The sequence below is a fragment of the Hibiscus syriacus genome, unplaced genomic scaffold (genome assembly GCF_006381635.1).
Source record: "Hibiscus syriacus cultivar Baekdansim isolate YM2019G1 unplaced genomic scaffold, ASM638163v2 tig00110332_pilon, whole genome shotgun sequence".
NCBI classification, from domain to species: Eukaryota; Viridiplantae; Streptophyta; class Magnoliopsida; order Malvales; family Malvaceae; genus Hibiscus; species Hibiscus syriacus.
The window spans coordinates 5,652,669-5,665,463 of NW_024062688.1; the positions used below are offsets into that span (position 1 = coordinate 5,652,669).

Consider the following 12,795-nt stretch of genomic DNA (forward strand, 5'->3'; position numbering starts at 1 on the left):
GTTCCTAAGCACGTGAATTATATGTTTTCCCATAGCCACGAACAATTAGTTTTCCTTAGTTGCACCGGCCAATTATAATTGGCTTTGAGCACTCGCACCCCAAACTTGTCCTCATTAGTGATTGCTTGGAAGCCTGTGTGTTTAAATGTTCTAGATTGTTTATTTCTCTATTTAAAATAATAATAATTTATATTTATATTTAATTGTTATATATTTTTAAAATATTGAATTATTTTAGGCGAATTGCTTCAAATGTCAAATTCAATCAAATCCAACAAATGAAATAAAACAATACAAAACCACAAAAAATGGAACCAAATTGAACGGATAACCTTATATTCTTACACTTCCCTCCTTGGTATTTCATAAGAAACTCTTCTTGTCTTCCGGTTCTTTCTCTTTGACCCTTTTCCTGCCTCTGTTCTCCTCCTTCCCCTTCCCCTTCCCCTTCCCCCCTCGATTTGCCACCACAACTCCTCCGGTTGACGCATACGCCTGCAGGAAAGGATCGATGATCGCAAGACCGACCGACCAAAAATAATGGATGAGGGCTTAGAGAACCAATGTTTCCTTCTCAACATCACTAACTACAATGGAATCTGGCAAGGTGATAACCCTTTCACCGAAGCCCTCCCCTTGTTCATAACGCAGCTCGCTGTTATATTGATCATCACTCGCTTTCTTTACCACCTTTTCAAGCCTTTACATCAACCGAGGATCGTGTCGGATATCCTCGTAAGCTTCGTTGTTGTTCTGTTTGTATGTTCGATGTATCCTATATGTTGTATGTAATGACTTTTGAGAGCAAAGTTTGATGTTTATGCAGGGTGGTATATTGTTGGGTCCATCTGCACTTGGGAAAACAATGTACTTTGCCGATTTGTTCCCGACACGGAGTGTTGTTACGGTCGAAACATTGGGGTACATGGGACTTGTTCTTCACATGTTCTTAATCGGCTTGGAACTCGATTTAACCGCCATCACTCGGATAAGCAGAAAGGCAGTGATCCTAACTGTGACAGGCCTTTTTCTTCCCTTCGTCACAGGGGTTGGTTTTTTCTATATATTGCGTGGGATTTTAGATCATGAGAGTGAGACGGACAAATATTACAATCAAGAATGTGGTTTTTTATGGGCTGCCTCGCTCGCGGTCACGAGTTTCCCGGCAGTTAGTCGGATTTTGTCCGATCTCAAGCTACTCAACTCTGAGATCGGAAAACTGGCCATCCCCATTGCCCTCATCAGCGACTTGGGTTCATGGATTCTCGTCGTGATTTTGATACCATTCTGTAGCAATCCCCTGCATGCTCCATATGTTATCTCTACCACAACAGCCTACGTATTGGCCTCTTTTTACTCTTTTCGCCCGTTCCTCGCATGGGTCATTAATTACACTGCCGAAGACAACAAAAACTACAGCGATTGTTACTTGTGTTTAGCTCTAGTCGGCGTCGTTTTAAGCGCATTCGTAACAGACATCACTGGCACTCACCCCATCGTAGGAGCTTTCATGTTCGGCCTCATCTTGCCCGATGATCTAGCCATCTTGTTGATGGACAGGTTCAGTTACTTCATTTCCGGCCTTATGCTACCGGTTTTCTTCGTCATTGCCGGTCTCCGAGTCGACATCTTTAAGATAACAAAGTGGAGCCTCGTATTCATTGTTGTAATCTTACTTTTCGCCGTTAAGGTCATCAGTTTCCTACCCATTTCAGCTGTCTCCAGCATTAACACTAAAGATAGCTTTGCTCTTGGATTACTTATGAGCACCAAGGGGATATGGGCCATTCTTATTGTTCTCACTGGCTTGGACAACAAGGTACTCGAATTTCGGTTCAGTACTTTTCCAATATTCGAATTTAAAATTTCATTCTTATACTATAATTTGATCGTAATTAGGTTTTACGTGATGGAGATTACGCGGTGACCATAATTGCAATTCTAGTAATGAATAGCATAGTTGCTCCCACCATTGCTGCCATCTACAAGCGGACCACAATATTCGTAAAGAGTAATAGTAGGACCATACAAGAAGCTAAGAGTGAACGGGAGCTGCGAATCCTTGTATGCATCCATTCGTATTGCAATGTGCCCGGAATACTAAAGCTCCTCGATGCTACCCACGATTCCCGACGTAATCATTTGTCAGTGTTCACCCTCCACCTAGTAGAGCTTCCCGGACGACCGGCGACGATGCTTATCGTGCACGACTCACATACTCCCCGGTTCGAAGACTCTGCCAATGATGACCATGACTATGATAGCTCTGAAACCGATCAAATCGTTACCGCTTTCACCGAGTTCGAGAGCAAGACTCGCAACGTTCGGATCCAATCGCTTACCACGGTGTCCCCTTTCATGGCCATGCATGGGGATATTTGTAGTTTGGCCGAAGACAAGCATGTGGCATTCTTAATTTTACCGTTCCATAAACGAGCCACTAAAGGAGGGTCTGTCCAGGATGCTATATCTTCCTTTCGTAGCATAAATCAAAATTTGCTTCTCAATGCTCCGTGTTCGGTCGGAATATTCATCGACCGTGAGCTTGAAGAGGCGAAAGTCTCCAATATCGAGGATGGAATCCATGATATAGCGATGTTATTCCTAGGTGGAGCCGACGATTGCGAAGCATTAGCTTATGCATGGAGGATGTCAAGGAAGCCCGGAGTTAGCTTAACTGTTATAAGAATATTTGAAAGTGATCTCGTCGATTCCCAGAAGCCGAACGACATCGACGACGATTACATAAACGAGTTCCGATTACAAACTGCCAATGAAGAACTAATTGTATACGAAGAGAAGACTTTGCACGATGGTGAAGAACTTGTTGTCACATTGAAAGAAATGGAGAACAAATTCGAGTTATTCATTATAGGGAGACGAGATGGTATAGACACGCCGATGGTGATCGAGCTGTTCGACAGGATCAACTGTCCAGAGCTCGGGATCGTCGGCGACTTGTTGGCCACATCGGATTCCGCCACAAGCAACGTCCTAGTGTTGAAACAATTTGCGGACGCGGTCGATAACCAAGTGATTGAAGATTTGGTTGGGACACAAGGGTCGTCGATGGACCGAACAGCGATGCACTTCGGGAGTCGGCGGTTAGTGACAGCGACTAGCAATGCATTATGGATGCGCTCCGATGTGAAAGAGAATCCGAAAAAGGTGGATGATGGTGTTGATCATGCTGATGATGACCTTGCTAATGGTAATGGTCCATAGGATACTAGAAAATCAGGACAGTTTTAGCCATTTAAACAGCTTGTGTCATTAGTTTTTTGCTTCCATTTTTTTTATTTTGTAAATTATTTGTAATCTTTTTGTATAGTTCAAACATGGGGAAATATGTACTTTCAGAAAGAACATGGGAAAATATATGAATATAAATACTGTTTTGGATTATACAGAAAAATTATTTAATTAATAAACCCACCCGATAAACATGAGCTTTTTTTATTTTATATTTCAGAAATATTATATCATAGAATATTTACACTTAACGTGTAATTTTTTTTAGAAATTTGAGATAAATATAAGGTAGTATATGTTTAAAGATAACCTTCAATTATTTGATATTGAACGTTTACACTTTTAACATTTAAACTCGAGACTTAAATGAATTTCTTTACTATTGAGGTTATTTAGTTCGTACACCTAATGTGTAATTAGGTTAAGATTAATGTGTCTCGTGTTTAATATAAATAAACTTTCTTATAATTTTGTTTACACTTTATTTTTTAAGTATTTTCTTCCGGTTGCAATTTCTCTAAAGTGCTATCTCTATACAAATACACTAACTTCCCTTGATTGGTAGTAAAATAAAGAATTATCTTATGAAAAAACTAATATTTATAAATAATATTTGAATTCGAATATATGCAATTGTTTAATGCCAAAATAAAGAGGTATTAGTGAAAAGTACAAACACTTTAAATCTGACTGATTTTTTACAATAATGTAGTCGAAAAAAAATTATTCGAATATAACACTCTCGGAATTATTTCTTTAAATATGATAATTATTACAGTACACCTCAAAGACACATCGCAGTCCAGGAGACTCTAATATAAATTTGAGGATTATAAAAAAATAAAATAACTTTTTAGTCTCTTATATTTAATAAAGTTAGTAAAATAATTTTTTCTTCAATTTTTCTAAATAAAGCTTTGGCCTCCTTCTAGTAAAAGAAAATCAGATCATATTTTGCAATAGTTCACCTTTTGTCATTCCTTTTACAAAATTTCACACTGAAACTTAGGAGCCATGCCATAAATTGCATTTCTGGGGCTAAAATTGAATTCCTTACTTTTCAGTGTCAAAGTTTAATTTTATCATTATATTAAATTAATATTCCACAAATTGTTAAGGGGCTAAACGAAAATTCTACCCTTTTTGGGTGATCCCCCTGCTCCCAAATCTTCCGAAGAATCCTACCGATTAGAATGAAAACATGGCTCGACTCGAAAACTCGTGAACTTAAAATTTTTAAACTCGACTCGAACTCGAAATCTTGAACTGAAGCTCGTGAGCAGCTCGAAAAGGCTCGAAATGAAAAAAAAAATCTTAAATTTAACTCGATTGAAGCCTCAAACTCAAACATAAACCTTAAATACATGAAATCTTACTGTATTTTAAAAAAATCAATACATAAATATTAATATTATTAATAATTCATTTTTAAAAAAATAAACTCTTAGGTGGTGTTTGTTTTTACAGAGGTAAAATGTCAATAGTTTGTGAACCACATCTGCAGGCATCTGCAGGCATCTGCAGCAGAAGAGGTAGACCAAAAGTCTGCAGTCTGCAAGAAGAAGACTGTTTGTTTTTTAACGTCTACAGACTGCTAAAATGAACTGAAATATAAATAAACTAATTTTTTAAACTTAAAAGAGTTTTGCGATTTAAATAATTTTAGTTTTACAATACTGAAATTTAAATAATCCATACAACTACAATAATAAATTATTTAAAATAAATCAATCCATATTTTAAAATAAATCAATCCATACTAATAAATTATTTAAAATAAATCAATCCATACAACTACAATAATAAATCAATCCATACTAATAAATTATTTAAAATAAATCAATCCATATTCTAAAATAAATCAATTCATACTAATAAATTATTTAAAATAAATCAATCCATACAACTACAATAATAAATCAATCATTATATTAAAATAAATCAATTCATACTAATAAAGTATTTAAAATTAATCAATTCATATTCCAAAATAAATCAATTCATACTAATAAATTATTTAAAATAAATCAATCCATATTCTAAAATAAATCAATTCATACTAATAAATTATTTAAAATAAATCAATCCATACAACTATAATAATAAATCAATCCATATTTTAAAATAAATCAATTCATACTAATAAATTATTTAAAATAAATCAATTCATACTAATAAATTATTTAAAATAAATCAATCCATATTTTAAAATAAATCAATCCATACTAATAAATTATTTAAAATAAATCAATCTATATTTTAAAATAAATCAATCCATACTAATAAATTATTTAAAATAAATCAATACATATTTTAAAATAAATCAATTCATACTAATAAATTATTTAAAATAAATCAATCCATACTAATAAATTATTTAAAATAAATCAATCCATATTATAAAATAAATCAATCCATACTAATAAATTATTTAAAATAAATCAATCCATACAACTACAATAATAAATCAATCCATATTTTAAAATAAATCAATTCATACTAATAAATTATTTAAAATAAATCAATCCTTACTAATAAATTATTTAAAATAAATCAATCCATATTTTAAAATAAATCAATCCATACAACTACAATAATAAATCAATCCATATTTTAAAATAAATCAATTCATACTAATAAATTATTTAAAATAAATCAATCCTTACTAATAAATTATTTAAAATAAATCAATCCATACTAATAAATTATTTAAAATAAATCAATCCATATTATAAAATAAATCAATCCTTACTAATAAATTATTTAAAATAAATCAATACATACAACTGCAATAATAAATCAATCCATATTTTAAAATAAATCAATTCATACTAATAAATTATTTAAAATAAATCAATCCTTACAAATAAATTATTTAAAATAAATCAATCCATATTTTAAAATAATTCAATCCATACTAATAAATTATTTAAAATAAATCAATCCATACAACTACAATAATAAATCAATCCATACTAATAAATTATTTAAAATAAATCAATCCATACTAATAAATTATTTAAAATAAATCAATCCATACTAATAAATTATTTAAAATAAATCAAATACAACTACAATAATAAATCAATCCATATTTTAAAATAAATCAATTCATACTAATAAATTATTTAAAATAAATCAATTCATATTCCAAAATAAATCAATTCATACTAATAAATTATTTAAAATAAATCAATCCATACAACTATAATAATAAATCAATCCATATTTTAAAATAAATCAATTCATACTAATAAATTATTTAAAATAAATCAATTCATACTAATAAATTATTTAAAATAAATCAATCCATATTTTAAAATAAATCAATCCATACTAATAAATTATTTAAAATAAATCAATCTATATTTTAAAATAAATCAATCCATACTAATAAATTATTTAAAATAAATCAATACATATTTTAAAATAAATCAATTCATACTAATAAATTATTTAAAATAAATCAATCCATACTAATAAATTATTTAAAATAAATCAATCCATACTAATAAATTATTTAAAATAAATCAATCCATACAACTACAATAATAAATCAATCCATATTTTAAAATAAATCAATTCATACTAATAAATTATTTAAAATAAATCAATCCTTACTAATAAATTATTTAAAATAAATCAATCCATATTTTAAAATAAATCAATCCATACAACTACAATAATAAATCAATCCATATTTTAAAATAAATCAATTCATACTAATAAATTATTTAAAATAAATCAATCCTTACTAATAAATTATTTAAAATAAATCAATCCATACTAATAAATTATTTAAAATAAATCAATCCATATTATAAAATAAATCAATCCATACTAATAAATTATTTAAAATAAATCAATACATACAACTGCAATAATAAATCAATCCATATTTTAAAATAAATCAATTCATACTAATAAATTATTTAAAATAAATCAATCCTTACTAATAAATTATTTAAAATAAATCAATCCATATTTTAAAATAATTCAATCCATACTAATAAATTATTTAAAATAAATCAATCCATACAACTACAATAATAAATCAATCCATACTAATAAATTATTTAAAATAAATCAATCCATACTAATAAATTATTTAAAATAAATCAATCCATACAAATAAATTATTTAAAATAAATCAATCCATACAACTACAATAATAAATCAATCCATATTTTAAAATAAATCAATTCATACTAATAAATTATTTAAAATAAATCAATTCATATTCCAAAATAAATCAATTCATACTAATAAATTATTTAAAATAAATCAATCCATATTCTAAAATAAATCAATTCATACTAATAAATTATTTAAAATAAATCAATCCATACAACTACAATAATAAATCAATCCATATTTTAAAATAAATCAATTCATACTAATAAATTATTTAAAATAAATCAATCCATACTAATAAATTATTTAAAATAAATCAATCCATACTAATAAATTATTTAAAATAAATCAATCCATACAACTACAATAATAAATCAATCCATATTTTAAAATAAATCAATTCATACTAATAAATTATTTAAAATAAATCAATTCATATTCCAAAATAAATCAATTCATACTAATAAATTATTTAAAATAAATCAATCCATATTCTAAAATAAATCAATTCATACTAATAAATTATTTAAAATAAATCAATCCATACAACTACAATAATAAATCAATCCATATTTTAAAATAAATCAATTCATACTAATAAATTATTTAAAATAAATCAATTCATACTAATAAATTATTTAAAATAAATCAATCCATATTTTAAAATAAATCAATCCATACTATTAAATTATTTAAAATAAATCAATCCATATTTTAAAATAAATCAATCCATACTAATAAATTATTTAAAATAAATCAAAACATATTTTAAAATAAATCAATTCATACTAATAAATTATTTAAAATAAAACAATCCATACTAATAAATTATTTAAAATAAATCAATTCATATTATAAAATAAATCAATCCATACTAATAAATTATTTAAAATAAATCAATCCATACAACTACAATAATAAATCAATCCATATTTTAAAATAAATCAATTCATACTAATAAATTATTTAAAATAAATCAATCCTTAATAATAAATTATTTAAAATAAATCAATCTATATTTTAAAATAAATCAATCCATACAACTACAATAATAAATCAATCCATATTTTAAAATAAATCAATTCATACTAATAAATTATTTAAAATAAATCAATCCTTACTAATAAATTATTTAAAATAAATCAATCCATACTAATAAATTATTTAAAATAAATCAATACATATTATAAAATAAATCAATCCATACTAATACATTATTTAAAATAAATCAATACATACAACTGCAATAATAAATCAATCCATATTTTAAAATAAATCAATTCATACTAATAAATTATTTAAAATAAATCAATCCTTACTAATAAATTATTTAAAATAAATCAATCCATATTTCAAAATAATTCAATCCATACTAATAAATTATTTAAAATAAATCAATCCATATTTTAAAATAAATCAATTCATACTAATAAATTATTTAAAATAAATCAATCCATACTAATAAATTATTTAAAATAAATCAATCCATATTTTAAAATAAATCAATCCATATTTTAAAATAAATCAATTCATACAACTACAATAATAAATCAATCCATATTTTAAAATAAATCAATTCATACAACTACAATAATAAATCAATCCATATTTTAAAATAAATCAATTCATACTAATAAATTATTTAAAATAAATCAATCCATACTAATAAAGTATTTAAAATAAATCAATTCATACTAATAAATTATTTAAAATAAATCAATCCATACAACTACAATAATAAATCAATCCATATTTTAAAATAAATCAATCCATACTAATAAATTATTTAAAATAAATTATTTTAAAATAAATCAATCCATACTAATAAATTATTAAAAATAAATTATTTTAAAATAAATCAATCCATATTTTAAAATAAATCAATTCATACTAATAAATTATTTAAAATAAATCAATCCATATTTTAAAATAAATCAATTCATACTAATAAATTATTTAAAATAAATCAATCCTTACTAATAAATTATTTAAAATAAATCAATCCATATTTTAAAATAATTCAATCCATACTAATAAATTATTTAAAATAAATCAATCCATATTTTAAAATAAATCAATTCATACTAATAAATTATTTAAAATAAATCAATCCACACTAATAAATTATTTAAAATAAATCAATCCATATTTTAAAATAAATCAATCCATATTTTAAAATAAATCAATCCATACAACTACAATAATAAATCAATCCATATTTTAAAATAAATCAATTCATACAACTACAATAATAAATCAATCCATATTTTAAAATAAATCAATTCATACTAATAAATTATTTAAAATAAATCAATTCATACTAATAAAGTATTTAAAATAAATCAATTCATACTAATAAATTATTTAAAATAAATCAATCCATACTAATAAATTATTTAAAATAAATCAATTCATATTATAAAATAAATCAATCCATACTAATAAATTATTTAAAATAAATCAATCCATACAACTACAATAATAAATCAATCCATATTTTAAAATAAATCAATTCATACTATAAATTATTTAAAAAAATCAATCCTTACTAATAAATTATTTAAAATAAATCAATCTATATTTTAAATAAATCAATCCATACAACTACAATATAAATCAATCCATATTTTAAAATAATCAATTCATACTAATAAATTATTTAAAATAAATCAATCCTTACTAATAAATTATTTAAAATAAATCAATCCATACTAATAAATTATTTAAAATAAATCAATACATATTATAAAATAAATCAATCCATACTAATACATTATTTAAAATAAATCAATACATACAACTGCAATAATAAATCAATCCATATTTTAAAATAAATCAATTCATACTAATAAATTATTTAAAATAAATCAATCCTTACTAATAAATTATTTAAAATAAATCAATCCATATTTTAAAATAATTCAATCCATACTAATAAATTATTTAAAATAAATCAATCCATATTTTAAAATAAATCAATTCATACTAATAAATTATTTAAAATAAATCAATCCATACTAATAAATTATTTAAAATAAATCAATCCATATTTTAAAATAAATCAATCAATATTTTAAAATAAATCAATTCATACAACTACAATAATAAATCAATCCATATTTTAAAATAAATCAATTCATACAACTACAATAATAAATCAATTCATATTTTAAAATAAATCAATTCATACTAATAAATTATTTAAAATAAATCAATACATACTAATAAAGTATTTAAAATAAATCAATTCATACTAATAAATTATTTAAAATAAATCAATCCATACAACTACAATAATAAATCAATCCATATTTTAAAATAAATCAATCCATACTAATAAATTATTTAAAATAAATTATTTTAAAATAAATCAATCCATACTAATAAATTATTAAAAATAAATTATTTTAAAATAAATCAATCTATATTTTAAAATAAATTATTTTAAAATAAATTATTTTAAAATAAATAACCTTATTAAATTATTTAAAATTATTTTAATAAATAATCATATTTTATAATTGTTCTTGAAGAGGTTTGAAGACCTTTGAAGACATAAAATCATGTCTGCACCAAGAAGAGCTCGCGCAGACGTTAGAAGAGCTTCTGTCTTCTAAAAAACAAACGGTCTGCGAAGCCTAATGTCTGCGCGTAGTCTACGCGGCGCAGACATAAGAAGTTTGAAGAGGTTGCACAGTGAAAACAAACTAAGCCTTAATATATTACATTTTCGAGTTGCTCACGAGTTTTTCGAGTTGAATATCGAGTAGCTCGTTTCAGCTAGTTAAGAACTCGAGTCGAGCTCGAGCTCGAGCTCGAGTCCATTCGATCCGAGTATTTATCGAGTCTTGATCAAATCGATCTCAAGTAGCTCACGATATGTCTCGTCCATTTAAAGCCCTAGCCATCGGTGCCAAGGTGAAACTAAAATTATTAAAATCAACTATTTTAATTGGGAATTAGAATTGATATAATCGAACCGTACTTTAATTATGTCATGTCAAAAAATAAAAATGAAATATTAGATACGAAAGAGTACTAAATTTATTATTAAAAATTGACTAAAAGATTATGATTTGTCAAAAGATGATTTCTTTTTTGATGTTACAGTGATTAGTATCAAAATAATAAAATATTAGATACGAAAACGTATTAAATTCTCAATTGTTGATATATAAAAATAATTTATATTTATTGAATTTCAAGGTTTATTTTAGACACTAAACAATATTAAATTTATCTCTTTAGAGATATATATGTAAGTTCGAATTATCACGAAAGAGCTATATATATGTAACCCTAAACCTTGTATGTAAAGTACTTTGGCAATGTAGCTCTTTTGTGATAATTCAAACTTATCATTTAATTTTATATCATATTTTATAATAATATTATACATTATATATACGTGCCTATAATCGATGAAAATTTTAATTAGACAATGGTTGTCACTTATGTTTTACTGTTTGTCTCCACCTCTTTTTTCTTCGTTCGTAATATTTGATTTCATAAATCTTCTCTTTTTATTATTAAAATGACGGATGTTTTTTTGTCTTCTCTTATAACACGTTTTTCTATTTTGTATTGATGTTTATTTTGGTTATCTTGTTGATCCAACCTTTTTTATATCTCATACTAATAGATGCTCGTAATCACCCAAATAGGTCATGTTTAAGTTGTAATAAAAGTTAGTTGTTAATGTGTCTTCAATGTTATATTACTTTTCATGTTAACATTGATGGTGTTTATCATTCACTATCGATTATGGTGTTTGTTGCCATCTTTTATTCTTCTTGACTCCAAAATAAAATATACATATAACAAACCTCGATTTATTTAAAAGGAAAATTTTGAGTGATGTTGCTGTCGGTGTAACATATAGTAGGATATATAATCAAACATGTTTAAGGATCAGACATCTTTTAATTTAAAGGTGAAAAGAAGGTTGGTCGTCTAATTATTGTATAAAAAACCGAAATTTTCTTCGAAAATTTGATTTTATCGTCAACAGAACATTGGAATTTCATTGCACTGTGGAAGTAGTGTAAGAACAGTTCCCATAACCTGCAAGAAAACAACCCAAAAATCTAATATAAAAAACAAAGCTACAAAAATAACTTAATTTATGTGCAAATAAAGCGACATAAAAGAGGCTTAATCAACTTACTTGGATCACTTGAGACGATGAGGCCAGTTTCCCTGAAATTGCAGCTCGATTTCTTCCTCCCCGTAATCTGGTAGTAAAGATTCATCGCGAACGATGCATGGTTAATGAGCGTTGCCGGATAATAGCAGACACCGCCGTTACGAGTGGCGGCGCTGCAGTCCACGAGGTTGCAGGCAAAGTTGATGTTCAACTGCAGTAGGTCATCGCTTGTTCCGGGCTTAGCCACACACCAAGTTTCCTGC

At 25.6% G+C, this 12,795-nt stretch overlaps 1 protein-coding gene across 1 annotated transcript; it reads left to right on the plus strand.

The window, feature by feature from the left end:
* The first annotated feature begins 529 nt into the window (after nucleotides 1–529).
* LOC120120008 (cation/H(+) antiporter 15-like) lies at nucleotides 530–3,225 on the plus strand. The gene is made up of 3 exons (XM_039139772.1): nucleotides 530–735; nucleotides 827–1,819; nucleotides 1,900–3,225. Exons 1-3 carry the CDS (start codon nucleotides 541–543, stop codon nucleotides 3,223–3,225), a joined length of 2,514 nt encoding a protein of 837 aa, XP_038995703.1. The 5' UTR covers nucleotides 530–540.
* Nucleotides 3,226–12,795: the final 9,570 nt, after the last annotated feature.